This window comes from Eschrichtius robustus, chromosome X, assembly GCF_028021215.1.
Source record: "Eschrichtius robustus isolate mEscRob2 chromosome X, mEscRob2.pri, whole genome shotgun sequence".
Taxonomy (NCBI): domain Eukaryota; kingdom Metazoa; phylum Chordata; class Mammalia; order Artiodactyla; family Eschrichtiidae; genus Eschrichtius; species Eschrichtius robustus.
The window spans coordinates 17,355,314-17,373,936 of NC_090845.1; the positions used below are offsets into that span (position 1 = coordinate 17,355,314).

The 18,623-nt window shown below is 48.8% G+C and overlaps 1 protein-coding gene across 1 annotated transcript in view; it reads right to left on the reverse strand.

Annotated features, from left to right (window-relative positions):
- SH3KBP1 (SH3 domain containing kinase binding protein 1) overlaps positions 1-18,290 on the reverse strand; it is a 336,298-nt gene extending 318,008 nt beyond the window's left edge. The window contains exon 1 of the mRNA XM_068533267.1: positions 17,924-18,290. Within this exon, the coding sequence (XP_068389368.1) occupies positions 17,924-17,927 (4 nt within the window). The 5' untranslated portion in view covers positions 17,928-18,290. The remainder of the gene's footprint in view (positions 1-17,923) is intronic.
- Positions 18,291-18,623: the final 333 nt, after the last annotated feature.

The window sequence follows — 18,623 nt, forward strand, 5'->3', positions numbered from 1 at the left end:
AATAAATAAATAAAATGTTATGTGAAATCTCAATCTGATTCTCAAACATGAGTGGTTCCAGATCTGTAAAACACCTCGGGCCACGTTGAGACAGCTGGTGTGGCTCTCACAGCCCCTAATGATCCTAAGATTATTTTCTACACTGAATTTCCGGGACATCCCCCACAGCAAAGACCCTTCCCACAACCTTGTTACTCATAAGCCCAGTGTTCTCAGCCCCCACTCTCAGTCCACACAACTGAGTCCAGCACACCATTTTAAGATGCTCTGAATTCATTGGAGAGGTAAGTATTGATTTGTTTTTATGTTACTTCTACATTCTGACAGAAGAAGACTTTAATCATTTCAGATGATTCAAACTGGGTTATTTTCCGAAACTTCTGTGTATCTCTTAACAGTGATATAAAAACTTGCAGTCTTCCACCAGAGAGATAAATTCAGGGACTGGCAAATAGATCCCACCATAGTTCTCCTGGTTCCCCCTTCTCTCCTTGCTGTCTTAGTCAGTTTGGGGTGCTAAAACAAGAATACCATAGACTAGGTGACTTAAACAAACATGTATTCCTTACAGTTCTAGAGGGTTACGCTTCAAGATCAGGGTGCCAGCATGTCAGGTTCTGGTGCGAACCCTCTTCCTGGTTCCCTCATATGGTGGGATGAGTGGGGGGAAGGAAGGGTGGGAGAGAGGTGGGCGGGGGAGGGAGAGGGAGAGAGGAAGCAAGCTCTCTCCTGTCTCTTCTTACAAGGGCACTAATCCCATTATGAGGGTTCCACCCCCATGACCTAATAACCTTCCCAAAGCCCTGCCTCCAAATACCATCACATTTGGGATTTAGGGTTTCAACATATGAATTTTATAGGAACAAAAACATTCAACATTCAGTTCATAGCACATGCCAAAAAAATCTGTGAGTGTATGTGTGTGTATGTTTTTGTCTCTGTCTGCTTCTCTCTGTATCTCTCTCTCTCTCTCTCTCTCTCTCTCTCTCTCTCACACACACACACACACACATACACACACAGAAAGCAGATGTACACACAAGATGGAGGGTCAAAAGGTACCGGGAAGGTATTTGATCAGTGCACCTACTGTGTGCATAAAATGTATGATGAGGGGGTCTTTATACATGAGGGGGTTCTGGCAGTGTGCCAGTGTGGCCTTTGTTGTTATATATTTGTAACTCATTTGAGCCCCTACTCTGTGCCAATAAATACATTCACCATTTATTTAATCCTAGTGATGCTAGTGGCTCTGTTAGCTTCTCCGAGGAAACTACAAGCAGAACAGCACTTGGAAATGGGCTTCAGGAAAGGAATGCGGCCAACGGAAGATGCACAGAGGACACTCACTCGTGACAAAGGATGTAGGCCTCAAAAATAGTTTGCGTCGGGCTTCCCTGGTGGCACAGTGGTTAAGAATCCACCTGCCAATGCATGGGACACGGGTTTGAGCCCTGGTCCGGGAAGATCCCACATGTCGCAGAGCAACCAAGCCCACACGCCACAACTACTGAGCCTGCGCTCTAGAGCCCATGAGCCACAACTACTGAGGCCACATGCCGCAACTACTGAAACCCACACACCTAGAGCCCGTGGTCCACAACAAGAGAAGCCACCGCAATGAGAAGCCCGCGCACCTCAATGAAGACCCAACATAGCCGTAAATAAATAAATAAATAAATTTTTAAAAAAAAGTTTGCTTTTGTGATTATTTAGACATGTGAACCCCAAGAACCACAAAGTATGAGAAAACAAAGTCCCATCTTCAGCAAGTTCGCCAGCTCTGACAATTTAATACTTTTAAAATCTATCCACAGGCATGAGATGGGCAAAAACGCAGTCATATAATACAGCAGAGACTAATCATTATCTCCCAGTATCGCCTTCCTCCTTTTAGAAATAGAACGCTTCCCTCCCTCCATGGTAGACGTAATAATGTCTCCCCCCCCCAATATGCCCACATTTTAATTCCCAGAACCTGTGAGTATGTGACCTAACCTGGCAAAAGGGACTATGCAGATGCGATTAAGTTGAGGCTCTTGAGATGAGGAGATTATCCTGGATTACCTGGGTGAGCCCAGTGTAATCACAAGGGTCTTTAAAAGATGGAAGAGGGAGGCTGAAGAGCCAGAAAAGGAGACATGATGACAGAGGCAGAGGACACCAAATGTTGGGCAGAATAGGAGCAGCAGAAATGTTTACACTCTGGGAACACACATTGTGAAAACCAATTAGGTATTCTCTTCTAAAGCTCACATCCTCTCTCCTTCAATGAATATAGCATTCTCTCCTTCATTCATTAGTTTATTCGTCCACTCCTTGGTTGGGAACATGCTGGTACAACCACTCTGGAAATCCAGCAACTTGCAACCCAGCAAAATCACTCCTTGTCATACACCTTTCAAAAACGTATTTCACATGGGCACCTGGAGACATTGACCAGCATGGTGATAGGACGTCCATTCATAGTAGCAAAAATGGGAAGCAATGCAAAAGTCCATCACCAGGAGAAAGGAAAAAGACACAATGGCACATTCAAACAATGGAAGATCAGACAGGGAAAAGAAATGAAGTATAAAACGAGAGACAGCAAGTCACAAGTCTCTGTGCGGTTTGGATGCCGGTTATATAAAACTAAAACCAAGCAAAACCAGACAATATGTTTTTAGGAGATACATATGGAAATGATCAAACTATTTCTTAAAAAGAAGGGAAAGATGATTTTTTAAAAGGCTCCTGATGCTTGTCTCCTCTAGAGAAGGCAGGAGGAGAGGACGGAGCCAGAGCACACGTTGAGGGATGGGTGCATGAGTACGTATTTTATACTGATGCTTCACGCTGTCCACACGACATGTGGTCTGTGTGCATCAAATATCCGATCAGCTTTCAAAACCGGTTCTAATGCACAGCACCCCCGTGAAAAGGTCTCAGAGAGCACTGTGTGAAGGAAGGATTCTCACATTGGTTCGAATAGAGAAGAGACGAGAGAACCAAGTGAACTCAAAAGACTGCACCACAGCATGTGTTCCTTGCCGCCTCGTCAGCAACAATGGCATCACTGAAACATGTCATCGTGTCTCTTATTAGTGTTAATTTGAGTTTTATTGGGTTAATTTATCCTTAATTTGTGAATCTGTTACAGGTTGATACTTCCAAATGAGCTAAAAGCAAAAGGAGTCTGTATCTAGTTAAGTACCTATTTTTCAAGAAGCATCATTATTGAAAAGTTTAAGGTAATTAAAAAAGAATGAAATTCTGACACACGCTACAACATGAATAAACCTTGAAGACACCACACTAGGTGAAAAAAGCCAGACACAAAAGCACAAACACTGTATGAGTCCACTTAAATGAGGTCCCTGGAGTAGTCAAGCTCATAGAGACAGAAAGGAGAATGCTGGTTGCCAAGGGCTGGGGGGAGAGGCAAACGGGGAGTTGCTGTTTAAGGGATACGGAGTCTCTGCTTTGCCAGATGGAAAGAGTTCTGTGGATGGATGGTGGTGATGGCTGTACAACAATGTGAATGTACTTTATGCCACTGAACTGTCCACTTAAAAATGGTTAAGATGGTAAATTTTATGTTCCATATATGTTACCACAATAAAAAAAAAAGAGTTCAGTGGTAAATTTTCTCTTATGTATATTTTACTGCAATTAATAAATAAATAAAAGCTAACAAACATTTTTTAAAGTTCAAGGCAAAAGAGGGCTTCTTGGTAAATACTTCCCTGGTGAAGGGAACTTCAGCCTTACTCATTTGAGAAAGCCTGTTCTCTTCGGTTTCTCTAGACCTGCAGTGAGGAGGGAGTTTCAGAGACACTGACTAGCAACTGTTATCTCAGAGAGCTGTCTTCTAACTTGATGTGTGTTCCTCAAATGGATATCTTTCCTTCTTTGGGGAGAAACAAAACTTGTTCAAACAAACACCCTTTGGTTTAACTGCTTATTTCATCGTGTGGTTCGTGAAATGATCCCATCACAATCTCCCACCCGATTAGGGAAATGAAAGTTACCGAAAATGTGTCATTGAGGGGAACTTCAGATATCTCCGAGTCCCTCTGGTTATCAGATCTCACACCTAACAGGCGCTCAATAAAGACTTGTAGGATCTAACTGAATTCCAATGTACGGCAGTACCGAATCAAGTGTCTTGTCTGTCCTGCCAGTGCAGGCCAGTTATGTTCATAATTTGAAACTGAAACAAAGGGAGAAAGGATACGGTACCCTTTAGCTACCAAGGTTTCCTAACACGTGTTATTATAAAGTTTAGAACTTTCAGAGACACTTGGCCTTGAAAGGGCATCGTAAATATTCAGCTGCTTTTTGGCCAGGTACACGAGCAGGTTTGACATGCGCATGGTGGTTGAGGAACGAATGCTTTACACAGTGCTGTGCATTAACAAAACTGATGCGTCAAGAAGGCAGGCTTCGAGATGGTTCTCCCAGCCTGGATCCTGGGGTTCTAGGCACCCTTAGCTGATGCCCTTTGAAGCCAAAAGCCCAATTTTTTCAGGGGAGTGTATGACAATGACACAAAGCTAAGCTAGGAAATCACAGGACGGTTATTACAGCCACGACCTTTCCCTCGTCAGCATGGGAGTTGGACCCATATCCCAGCCAAACGTGAAGTCCCATTGAGGACACAGGGCCTTTGGGACACAATTCTCCCTGTGGTTCTGGGAAACAAAATCCCTTTAAAATGCCAGCCAGGGTGTGAAGTGGAAGGAGGGAGGGAGGGAAGGGGGAAAGAAAGAGAAGAGAAGGAACCAAGTCCTTGAGGGTTTTACCTTTCACTGTGTATTCCCTATTCTCATGCCTGAGCACTGAACCAGGATTAATCATCTCAAAATGGCGTGAAGAATACGAACGCGTTGTGGAATAGGAAAGCCCCACCAGCAGTCTCCTTCAGAGACGTCTCCCTCTCTCCCCTCTCTCCCTGTCTCTGTCACACACACACACACACACACACACACACAGCATAGAAGGGATGATAAGCCATATGAGCAGAGTTTCTTGAACTAAAACTGAAAGCAAACACAGGAATGGCAAGTACCCTGCCAATGCACATGTAATGACTCTCATGGATTTACCATCATAATCATCAGCATGGGCCATTCCAGTCATTTGGAGGCTATGGAAACAAAGAATGGATGTGGAATGTCACCCTGTGTACAACCTGATTTCCTTAAAGAATAAAAAGGAAAAGAGTGTCCATGCCATCCTTACTTATAATATCAAGATTATGGAAGCAACCTAAATACTCAAATGGCAGGGAAATGGTTACATAAGTTAAGATTCAGGAACTCACATATTCAGCTACTACAAACACTAGCTTTGGAGATGACTATGAAGTAAAAAACAAAAAACAAAAAACAAAAAAAACCCAGGATGTACAATTATATATACTACATATATTAATATTATCCATATATTATATTATCTTCGAGTATATAGTAAAAAGTCTAAAAAGACACACACCAAAATAAAATGAAAGTGGTTGTATTGGGGTACTGTATGAGTGCTCGATTTAAATTCTCCTGCTTCCAGACTCCTCTGACTTTCTAGGGCTCTTAGGCATCAACATGGCCACCACCATGACCTCCCCTTAATACTCTGCCGTGTGGCTGGGACCAGAAGACATTATTTAAAGAAGATTTTATTGAATCTAGAGGGTAACAGGAAGGGAAGAACTAGGCATACAGCAAAAAATAATAATAATAAATTTTCCTGCTTCCTATTTTCTAAACTCTATTATAGAATCACTATATATTTTTAACAAAATTTTTTTTTCAGGGTTAGAGAATATTGGAACTAGAATAAGACACACCCATCCGAGAATCTGCCCCTCCCCTCGGTCAGGGATGGAGCCCTCTACACCATCGTAGAAGAGGCTATCCTTTAAGACAACCGCCCTCAATGGCGGGGAGCTGGTCACCCGGTCCCTGATGGGGGGGCAGAAGCCCTTCCCGCACATCCTCATGTGGCCATCTTGACCTTAGACTGCACTGAATACACGAGCTTCACCCAGCTCCACCAGCGCAAAGGAGGTGGTGCTATCAGCTGAAGGTGCTGAGACAGGGGCAGTACCATGTGGGCAGGGCTTAGAGGGAGAAATGGGAGGGCTGTGAGACACGGGGGATTTCAGGAGAGAAAGGGGCTTGAGGGAGAGAGTGTTGGCAGAGGGGGGCAAGGGACCACAGAGAGGGAAGGGGGGTGTTCAAGGGAGAGAGCTGGGGGAGGGAGAGATGGGGGAGAGGAGAGAAGAGAGAGGGCTTGAGGGAAAGAAAGAGGGGGGGAGAGAGGGGGAGTTCGGGGACAGAGGGGGATGGGGAGGTGGAGGGGTGGGAAGAGAGGGAGGAGAAAGAGGAGGAAGAGGAGGGACTTAGTAGGAAGGGGGAGGAGCAAGCAGGGGGGTGAGGAGGGGAGAATGTGTGGACAGAGGGACCTGGAGGAGAAGGGGGACAGACGCGGGGATGGGAGAGGAGGGGTGGGGGAGGGTGTGAGAAAGAGAGAATGAAGGAAAGGGGGGAGGGGCAAAAAAGGGGGGCCGAAGGGAAGTGGAGAGAGAAAGAGCAGGAGGGAGGGTCAGGCATGGGTGGGGGGACAGTGAGGGGAGAGAGAAGGTTGGAGGGAAGAGAAAGTTGGGGAGAGATGGAAAGTGGGGGTACAGAGAAGGTGTGGGGAGGGGTGGGGGAGGGGGCAGAGAGAGGGTGAGGGGGAGAGAGGAGAAAAAGAGAAGAGAGAAGGCGGGAGGGTGGAGAGAGCAGACAGCGGACACAGCAGCCACAGTCCCCTGCCCCCTTCACCGCCATCACCCGGCTCCAGCAGTTAACTCACCAGGCCAGGCGGTGGCTGTTTTTCACCATGTCTTCATCTTTTCCTCCATTTAAAAACCCATAGGTTCCCTAAAAGAGCCAGACAATGTCACAAATGCACCCTGCCCCCTGTCACAAATTCATCGACCCCTCCAAGTGCCCCCAAAGTCACATCCACACTTTTTTAAGTGTTGCCAACTCAAAAGGAGAAACCAAGTTCAGTCACACAACTCAGGGTCTCAAAGGGTAAAAACAGCCGTTACTCACTCGGAAGCATATCGTGCCCGGCAAGGCCAGGAGCCACCCCTCCAGGGAGCCCTGTGAGGGGGACTCCAAAGGTGGCTGGATCATTCTTGAAGGCTCTAGCAACACCTCACACCGATCGCCCCTTTGTCAAGAGAAAGCCAGGAAAAATGGGCACAGGGCACCTTCAGGTATGTTGGCTTATGGCTTTCAAGCATCCGCATGTATAGTACCTGCCCCAGGAGTGGCCCCCCAGACATCCCCATCCCCGAGAGACAGGGCTGCATTCTGGTCAGGACTGTCCCAGCACCTAGCATTCACCTGGCACCGAAGAGGCCCTCCTTAAACACTGACACAGGACTGGAAGCGGGCAGTCCCTCGCCTCACAGATGTGGGAGAATAGCAGCCACTTGTGTGTCTCCAGGGGGCGACACCCTCCATGGGGCTCGGAGTCACCCTAATGGGAATCTGGAACTGGGATCGAATCAAGTCACTCTGAACACGAGGTTGGAACTGTGGCACGTGCCCCGTGAATGACTGCACAAAGAAAGGGGACAGGGGCAGGGAGGAGAGATGGCAGAAGGGCCCACCGGGCAGCTGGCCCATCCCTGGTTCTGGGACTCCTTGGGGCCTTTGGGCTGCACGAGAGGCCCCTGTGGTCCCAGAATAAACCCCTTTTTTCAGGTTAGCAGGCTCTGCTTGGCTTCCTCACTTGAAGAAAGTCCTTACTACACACACGACATCAAAGTGGGAAGACACCTCCTAACTCAGTTCAGAAGTGAGGTCGAGATCGTGTAAGATCCAGGATCAAGTTTCTACCAGTTCAGAACCCAGCTCAGTTGAGATCAGGAGTGCACAGCAGAATTTCCTGGAGAACGCTTCCACAATCCACCTGTCTCCCCATCAAAGTCGGATGGGGAGAACCCAGGCACAGGGTTCCGATGCACATCCCCAGGGGAAAAGATCACCAGCTAGAAAGTCCTCCCATCGTCAATTAATCAAGAAGTGGGCGGTGGGGAGGATAACAGAAATACCTATCTGCTGGTATAGGCACCACGTCTCCCTGGAAGAATTCACGAAATATCAACAGTATATGGTGAGGGTCACTGGGTAGCCGGAGGACTGGGATGGGAAGGAGACTTTTTAGTAATCACTGTTCACCTTGTGAATGTTGAGTCATGTGGATGTATAACCTATTCTAAAAACTAACTCTAAAAGACAATTTAAACACTTCTCCGGCAAGCAGCTGCAGTGTCTCTGCCCAACAAACATGAAACAGGGCAAACTGCAGCCCCTTTCAAATTGTTTCTTCAATTGGTGACACACCTACCTGCCTTCTCCCCTCTCGACCCCCCACCCAAAGCTAATTACTTTCATTTCATTTCTTTCCCGACAAAGGTAGCAATTAAGCCAAAAAAAAAAAAAAAGGTCACTGTCAATTAACAAACACGTTGTCCAACCTGCCTTAGGTACCACTGATGAGCTAATTGACTAATTGACAGACGTATTTGGGTTGGCACCTCTGTGCTCCATCTAATGCTTTATTGAGAACAAAGGGCCACTGAGAAATCACTGGTTAAATGGTGAAAACTGTCCCATTTTGTTCAAGTTGTCAAGAGGTTTTTTTTTTTAATTTTTTGTGTTTTTAATGATCAAAATAGGAGAAAGGCAAAGCCTGTTTACAAAGTTATTCAGGACCAGTGAATTTCGCAAGTGAGCACGGAAACTACTCAAGCAGGAAGGTAGCCAAAGGTAGCATCCAGAAGGGTCTGGCACAGAAGATGCGGATCCACGGAGAAGCTGGCTGTGGGGCGGGGAAAGCGAAGCCAGAGCAGACTTTCCCAGCTCTCATCCAAAACAAGGTTCAAGCACCTCCTTCTAGCCCCAGGCACAAAAATGAGAACTAGCTGGAATAATTAGAGAGGACACTAAACTAATTAAAGACTTTTCACACAGGGAGTGGGTGTGCAATGGATAAAACCGGTGCAGCCCCAGAGGACCAGACCTAGAACTGGGCCCCAAGTCTTCCAAGTCTAGAAGAGTCCAGAAAAATCCAGCAAAAACACAAGGGCTGATGTTTGAACACTGACTGGTAGGAAGCTGAAGTTTAAAGAGCTGGTATTTTCAACTGTTTATACGTGCTGCACTTGGGTGCTCAAGGACTTAGATTTGTTACGCAAAATGAGTAATTAATCAGCACTAAAATATTTATAGTATTTAATCCAAGACACTGAGGAAGAACCAGCAGCATGAATTGAATAGCACTTCATCTTGCTGCTCTGTCCCCTGCGCCTGGGGACAGACCAGACTCCTGCAGTGGCCCCACCACTTCCCGGGCCACTGCAAGGAAATAAGCTGAGGCCTTTACTGGGCTTTTCTTGCCAACTGAACACCATTCAGGAAGGACAAATATCCCAGGATTTTGTTGTTGTTGTTGTTATCAGTGTTTTTTCCTCCTGAGCCTAACTGTAAGCATAGTTTACCAGTGAGGTAAGGTCCACGAGCTCCATTTGGCTTTGTTTAAGTGTCCCCTAATGTACAGGACTGCCTGTAAGATATTTACCCATAAAAGAACAATCAAGTTGAAAACCAAGCACTCATCATCAACCAGCTGCCGGTGTAACTTTGCCAGCTGAAGGAACAGAAGCAAAGAAACGTGGCACTCCATCAAGTCTCCACGTCCACGTGTGGATTCCAGAGACCAGTTTGGCACCGCAGTCTTTTCTCCCACATTTGAAATATTCTTAATGGAGCCCAGTAACTGCCAAGGAAGTTGCCCAAGCAACTAACTCACAAGTGCTTCAGGATGTAGAAAGAAAATCAGAATTCCCCCACAGGATGAAAGGGATGGAACCAAGGGAGCTGCGTGGAGGGACGGAGCAAAAATGAAGTACCCCCGCAAAGGAAACATCAGCAAAAACCATTAAAAAACAACAAAACCATACTTTCTCTTTTCCTGTATTCCTTTGGAATCTTAACTGGGATCCTTGGGCTTCTACCATGTGTTCCCCAAAATGGCTGAGTGGTCCAGGAACCCCTCCAGGGGACACGGATCCTAACCTTCCAGTTAGAAACTCACAGGGAGGGGTGATGAAAAAGTTCTCGAAGTAGATAGTGGCGCTGGTTGCACAACACTGTGAATGTACGTCATGCCACTAAGCTGTGCACTTAAAAATGGTTAGAATGGCAAATTCTGTTATGTATGTTTTACCATAATTTTAAAAATGAATGTGGGGAAGATCCCACATGCAGCAGAGCAACTAAGCCCGTGCACCACAACTACTTAGCCTGCGCTCTAGGGCCCGCAAGCCACAACTACTGAGCCCACATGCTGCAACTACTGAAGCCCGCCTAGAGCCCGTGCTCTGCAACAAGAGAAGCCACCGCAATGAGCAGCCCACACACCGCAACGAAGAGTAGCCCCCGCTCGCCACAACTAGAGAAAAGCCCGCGTGCAGCAACGAAGACCCAACGCAGCCAAAAATAAATAAATAGATAAATTTTAAAAAATAAAAATGAATGTGATATATAAAAAAAGACATTGAATTGCACACTTTAGATGGGTGAACTGTATGATATCTGAGTAATATCTCAATAAAGCTGCTTAAAAAAACTTACCAGGGAAACAGGCTGTAGAAAGTGCCTCACTGGGGGGAAGCAGGAGCCTGATATTTATTGAGCACCTATACAAGGTGGCTGGTTCTCTCATATTGAAACGGAGCTGGGTTCTGCAGCTGGGGGCTCGTGTCACTTTGCCTCTCTCAGTCTCAGTTCCATCATCTGATGGTGTGGGCCATGACTGCCAAGGGCCCTACCAGCATTTTGGTTCCAGGGATCCATGTGTGGGCGGCAAAAGGACTCATCATCTGTCACCCAGCATATAAGCACATCCCACTAGGAAGGCAAAACATCAGGGGAGCCACACATGGAAGAAGCAAGTTCAACAACTTCACGACCCAGGTATGGACAGAAGGGGGTCAAGAGCTGTATTAAGACACTTTCTACTCAAAGGACAAAACGGTGATGGTGAAGAAGTACCAAAGAGTCCTGCTCTCCAGCGACTTCTTGGTTCATTCATAAAACAAAGGCTGTGGCCACAGGGGAAAACCTTATGTTCCAGAGCAGCTGAGGATGAAGGAAGGAAACGATGCTTTGACCATCTGTGTAACGCCCAAAGCAGGCTTCCCCAGCACTCTGCCCACCAGATGCCAGTAGGCTGCCCTTTCCCCACCAGCCGCCACCTCCAGACACTGCCAAATGTCCCCCTGGGAGGGGGGGAGCAGAATTGCCCCTGGTTGAGAATCACTGCCAGAGAGAATTTGCTATCTTAAACTTGCAGCTCTTTGTTGAAGCCATGTGACACATGTGGCACTACCCTTCTCACCCACTGCAGTGCAGGCCACCGTGAACTGTCAGCAAACAGACCTTGTCATCACGCTCTGCCTGGGGGATTTTGCAGAAGTGCACACACACTCCTGGCAGCCAACAGCCTCAGAGAATTTCAAATAGCAACTGTACTTGGGTGAAAGGGTTATTCATTAATTCATTCATTCATTAACATATGGCACTTACCGTATGCCAGGCAAGGAGCCAGGGCAATGTAGTTGGGGACACCCAGTCAGAGATGAACAGACTTAATACAAGACGAAGGGTTGTACAGAAACCTTTGGAGCAGGCCTCAAAAGATGAATAAGGGGTGTGGTAGGCTGAATAATACTCCCCCGCAAAATGTCCACATACTAGTCCCCAGAACCTGTGAATATGCTACCTTCCATGGCAAAAGGGACTTTGCAGATGTGATTAAGGGTCTTCAGATGGGGAGGGTGTCCTGGATTACCCGGGTGGGCCCAGTATAATACAACAGTCCTTATAAAATGAAGGCAGGACTGTCAGAGTAAGAGAGAAGGAGATGTGAGGACAGAAGCAGAGGTCAGAGTGATGAGGCCACAAGCCAAGGAATGCAGGCTGCCTTTAGAAGCTGGAAAAGGCAAGGAAATGATTTCTCCCCTGGAGCCTCCAGAAGGAAACACATCCCTGCCAACACTTTGATATAATCCCAGTAAAACGCATTTTAGATTCTCTGACTCCCAGAAGTGTAAGATTATAAATTTATGTTGTTTTAAGCCACTGGGTTTGTAGTCATTTATTAAAGCAGGAAGAGGAAACTAATACACGGACACTACAAGGCAGAGAAGACAGTGAAATCCATTCCCCATCAAGAGAATGACATGGGAGAGGCTCAGAGGCCTGAACAAGCATGGAACAGAAAAAGGCAAGGGTGACTGCTCAGCTTCATGAAACCTTTGCGAAGGCATTCAGGATGGAAAGTACCTGCAGAACAGTAAAGGCATGGGGTCAATTCCAGAAACATTTGGGACTTGACTGTCCTTTGGAAGGGGCTGAGATAGGGGGAGGGGGAAGGAAGAAGAGGCAAGGCAATGAGCAGAACACCGATGGAAATGACAGAAAAGGTGGTAATACCCTCAAGGACATGGGGAATAAATGAGTCAAGATGGGTGTTATGGAGGAGAAATGCTGAGCTCAGTTTGCAGCAGGCTCCGTTTGAGATGTCTAGGACACACCTGGGGGAAGTTAGCTAGAAGGTGAAGAATAATAATGAACTCAACCAATCTTAATTTTAGGCTTACCATGAGCCAGGCACAGGGACACAATGACCAAACAAATGCAGCTCATGCCCTCCTTAAACGTGGAAGAGAAAGGCAGAAAAATCAGTATCAGAGTGATACACTGAGAGAGACTTGACTGGCCCATTGCTGGCTTGGGAGGTGGAAGGGAGCCATGAGCCAAGCAATGTGGGCAGACTCTAGAAACTGGAAAAAAACAGGAAAGGGGTTCTCCCCTAGGCCTCCAGAAGGAAGGCAGTCCTGCCAACATCTAGATCTTAGCTTGATGAAACCGTGTTGGACTCTGAACTCCAGAACTTCAAGATAATAAACCTGTGGTGTTTTAGGCACCAAGTTTGTGGTAATTTGTTACAGCAGCAATTGGAAGCTAATACAGGCAACCAGGTATAGAAAATCACAAACAAATATCAAAAACCCTCATAATGCTAATAATATATTTTTAATGCCCCTTGTAAAGATGATGGAGGGGAAAAAAGGGATGATGGGAAAGACCTGTGTGATACTCCAAGTGACTAACACCGAGATGGGCCAGCTAGTGTCACTAATGCCCAGGTGCTGGAGGTGGTCTGGCTTGGACTGGATTCGTGGATGAATCAACACTGAACTGTTCTAGTAACTCCAGGAGAGGTTTGTTCTGAACCAGGAGCACATTTTTCTCCTTCTCTGAGGTCTTATGTCACTTATAACGGCATCTTATTTTACGACCAGAGTGCCCATGTACCCGCGCCCTCTGGACCTCAGCTTTCTCCTCTGCAAGGCAATGAGGTTCTACACTTGACCTTGACCATGCATCAGAACCCTCTGGAGGGCTCATGAATACACAGATTTCTGGGCTCCACCCTCAGAGTTCCCCACTCAGTGGGTAGAACTGGGGCCAGAGAACTGGTATCTCTAACAGGATCTGGGGAGGCTGAAGCAGCTGACCAGGGGACCACATTCTGAGAACCACAGCATTAGAGACCCTCCTTCTCTCACACTGAAAGGATTCCAGTACTTTGCTGCCCTGCACCTTTCCCATTAAGGGCCGTGCTGCTTCTTGGTTCTCAGCAGCTTGTTCTGTTCCTCTGGATCTATCCCGGGTAGAGCGTGTGAGTTGTCCGTTCTCTGAATGCTGAACAACAGTCCCCAGACTGGAGCTGGCCGATGTTAAGGAAGCCACCCCCGAATATACCTAGACAGCCACTCTCCCCACCCCACCACCTCCTACTCGCTGCCCCCACTCATCACGTACTTGACAAGACCACTCCGTAATCATGTCAGAACACGGACAAAGCAGGAACTTGTCCAAACCACCAAAGGCACCCACCCAACGTCCCTGGGTCCTGGCTCCTAGAAGAGACTGCTGCTTCTTCACCAATCCCAGCCTTTGTCTGGTCTTCCCCGTTCCTCGGGTGAGATGACTAAGACTCCTGATCAGGACTCACCCCTGCTTCCTGACAGCATCCAATCCAGAGCGACGCCCGGCTTCCTTAAACGCTCCCCAAAGCACCAGACACAGGCCCCACTGCTACGTGTGGTCCTTCCTGACCCCCTCTCGCTGTGATGCCCCGCGGGTCCCCATGGTACACGGCTGTTCCACTGCAGGTGCTCCTGAGGGGGGCGGGCAGATGGAGGGCAGTGATGGCTCCTAGCCAACTTGCACATTTCAACTCAAACACAGTCTCCTCAAAGACACTGTCCTTACCCTTCTGCAGCCTAAGTCAGATCCCCCCTCTCTAATGTCCTTTCAGGAGACCTAGCTGGGCTTATAATTACACATCATTGTAAGTATTGCACTCAAGCCTACCTCTCCCACTAGACTGAGAAGCCCAAGCCGGCAGGTCTGTGTGTGCTGTGCGCCTGCCGCTAGCACAACACTGGGCACAAAGCAGGAGGTCAATAAATATCGGACGGATAGATGGATAAATGGATGAATACTGACCACTGTGTGCAACCGACTTTAAAACAATTACAGGGACTTCCCTGGTGGTGCAGTGGTTAAGAATCCGCCTGCCAATGCAGGGGACACGGGTTCGAGCCCTGGTCCGGGAAGATCCCACATGCCGCGGAGCAACTAGGCCCATGCACCACAACTACTGAGCCTGCGCTCTAGAGCCCGCAAGCCACAACTACTGAGCCCGTGTGCCACAACTACTGAAGCCCACGCGCCTACAGCCCATGCTCTGCAACAAGAGAAGCCATCACAATGAGAAGCCCGCGCACTGCAACGAAGAGTAGGCCCTGCTCGCCGCAACTAGAGAAAGCCCGCTCGCAGCAACGAAGACCCAACACAGCCAAAAATAAATAAATAAATATATTAAAAACAACAACAACAACAATTACAAATACGAAGGTTAATCAGAGAATGTCAGTAACACAAAAAGAACTGAAGCCGTCCGAGAAGAAACAAGCAAGGTCTGTGCAACCAGGAGGGTAGCAAGGCTTTGCCCCAGCCATGATGGATGGAAGGGGGTAAAGGTCATGATTGATAAAGGTGGAGTCTTTTCTTCCATTTCTAACTGGAGCCTGTTTGTGGAGGCAAACATGTTATACTCATTTTAGCTTTAGCTGATTTAGCATAAAGCAGTCTAGCACCACCAATACGATACAGTGCTAAATAACGACAGTCCAAACTTTGTTGTTACTCTGGAATTCTTTAAATGGAAATCCTTCGCTGGGCTTGCAGATCCTCCACGACTCACAAATTTCAGTGGTAATAATATTTGTGCAGTTGTAATTACAAGACCCTTTCCCTGCATCTGGCACTGAAGGCATCTCCCCGCAAACTCAGATGGCACATTCTGACTGGACTTTTGTAAGAGGCCATTTCACAGCTAACTGGCTTCATTTCAGTGTTAGGGATTTGATGCTTTGCAGTTGTTTTTCAGATCAAAGACTATGTAATACAGCTTTACTGTGTTATCCATCAAGGGAAAAATCCTTATCAGACCCGGTAAGAATGGAAGTATATCAAACTGATAAACTGGACAAATCTTCTGAAAACCAAAGAGATATGGGAGACTGGGGAAGGGGGGTGTGCCTGTGTGTACACACACACCTGCTTCAGAAACAGCACTGTTAGGCGTCTCCACTGGAAGACATACAGAATAAATCGTTAAATACCTGTACTTCATCACAAATACACTCCTGAAGATGCTTAAGAAAACAGCACGTGATCTTTAGCCCCCAAACTACTACCAGCATCTCAAATCCCACTCTAAACATTTTAATGAACTAAATGACAGCATCCATTTTACTCTTAGCGCCTCAAAGTATTAACACCTGAAATAAATGAAAATCACTTTTGGTGCCCCCCCCCATTTGTAATGGTTACAGTAAAAAAGATTAAGCCTGAAAGGACTATAAACTGCAGAAGCACTTTCTAATTTTCCTAGGAGGTTCTTGATAATGAAAACAGTTCAGACTTGAATGATAAACAGGTCTGTTTCTTCTTAAACAGAACTCCGTCCTCTCCCCACTGAGATACAGAAAACAGAGTCCAGCCATGGGAGAAGACATTTGGATCTAACATCTTTTTTTTTTTGTGCAACCCTTTAGGTGACCCACCCAAAATAAAAGGTGATCAAAACAGCATTTTTGGTTACCTCAGGAGAAACCAATCTGTTGTGAAAGTAATGGGTGATGTTTAAAGTATATACTTTGTTAATGAACTAAATCATCTTATTAGGTGCCAAAGCAAAACAAGAGTGCCAAGCTAAGTGTTTTGCCTTCCACAGAGTAGGAGGGTTTCCTACCTCCTCATTCATTCACTCATTCATTCATTGATTCAATAAATATTTATTTAGGGTCTGCTCTGTGCCATGTACCAAAGAAAACAGTGCTGAGCAAAACAGTGCAACATAGCAATGTCCCCATGGTCATGGAGCTTACAGTAGGAGACAGAAATGTTAAACTCAAATAAATATGTAATACTGCCAATTTTTTTTTTAAGGAGAAAGGGTAACAGAAAGGAACTGATTTAGACTGGGAGTGGTGCAGGGATCAGAAAAGGGCACTGAGAAAAAAGTGACATTGAAGTTGAGAGGCCGTCAGATCGTCACCACTTTGGAAACGGAAAACCATTTATGGCAAATGACCACAAATGGGATTTGAACTTTGCCTGTCAACAGCTGACAGGGTTAGACCTCCCCGCTTCCAGTGCATCTGTCTTCACGAGCCTCCCAAGACTGCTGGCTGATCACTGTCTGACTCGCCTACGTAAATCCTATGACCTGAACACAGAAAGGTCTCACTTCATTATGATTTATTATAATCTACAGTCTTCCTATGCTTGGCCTAGAAACACCCTAAAGTAATCTATCTGCCAGAGGCATGAAAACAGACTGGCTGCCAGCAAGAATATTACCTGGGTGAGCCAAACATTAGCCCTGGCAATCTCAAGTCCATTGCCCAATAAAGTGCCAGGTCCTCTGGGCAACGTGGCTCCAATACTCCTGGGTCTATACCAGATGGGACCCAGGGGGCCTAACAGTTAGTTGCCTACTTGGAACTGATCTTCGACCAATAAATCAAGGACTAAATCACCGTTTCCAGTTCCCCAAGGCTGCAGACTTAGAGGATGTGGGAAGTGGCCTTTGAGCATCACCGAGCGGCGAGCTTGCCAGGCTGGAGGAATGCAGGCTGGCAGAGAGGGGGTCAGGGCCGGGAGGAAGAGGGATGCTAAGGGAGGCGGGTCAGGCGCTCCAGACCCGAGGACCGCACGCCAGGCCGGGTACTGGGGCGTTTCCCGCCCCCCCACCACGTCATCCCCCCGCAAAGGCACCCGGCCCCCGGCCGCCCCGAGACCCCGCGATTCCGGCTTCCCCTGCGGCGAGGCCAGGTGGGCACAGCAAGCCCTGCGCAGGGCCGGAGCCCACCAGCTCCCGGTACCTGCGTCCCCAACGCAGAGAAAGGCGCGCCGGGGGCGAAAAAATGGCCAAAACTCTCCCCGCCCACCCGAAAAGCCAACCACACCCCCCGCATCCCTCAGCCCCAGCCGCCCCGGGCCGGCCCCCGCGATCCTCCGCCCAGGCCCCCGCGGGGTTCCCTCGGCGCCGCGCGGGCTCGGCAGGGACGCGGGCGCGAGTGGGAGTGAATGGGGGGTGCGCGACGCAGGCAGGGTGCCCACCGCGGTGTCACCCGCTGGGGCCCTGCTCCCGGGGCGCCCTCCTCGGCTCCGCGGTCCCGGGACAGGCGCGCCGCCCCCAGGCTGAGGTGGGCACCCGGGCGCCCCCCACTCACCCATTGGCGTCGAGCCGGGCCGGGCCGCCGAGGCAGCGTGAAAGTTAGCGGAGGCGGACGCGGGGGTCGGGGCGCCGGGACCCGGGCGCGGGAATCGGGAAGCCGGGATGTGGGCGCGGGGATAGGGACGCGGCGGCGTCTGGGCCGGCTTCTTCCTCAGTAGCGGCGGCCGCGGCGGCTCAGCGCCGCCCGCTGCTGCCTCTGCTGCTGCTGCCGCTGCTGGCCCGGGGCGACTCCTGCTGCTGCTGCATCGCGGCCCGCTGCGCCCGGCTGCGCCGGGTTTCCTGCTCCCCGCTAGTGGAAATTGCGAAAAAAAAAAAAGCGCCGCCCAGCCCAGCGCCCAGCAGCCGCGGCAGCGCCGCCCGCTCTCCCCTCCTCCTCCTCGTCGTCGCCGCCGTCGCCGCCGCCGCCGCCGCCGCCGCCGCCGCCGCCGCCGCCGCCGCCGCGATGCTCCTGCGGCTCCGCCTGCCGGGGACGCGCGGCCGCCGGGGCGGGGGCGGGGCCTGAGAGGCGGGCCCTTCGAGGGGCGGGGCCTTCGGGGGCGGGGCCTTCGGGGGCGGGGCTGGCGCCCGGGGCGTCCCTGTGACTGCTGCGCTCCGGCGCCCCCCCTTGCCGCCCAGTGGGGAGGGACCCAGCTCCGCGAGGCCGCCCCCCACCCTCGGCGGCTCGCCTAACGCCCTGGGAAATGCCGCGAGACTCC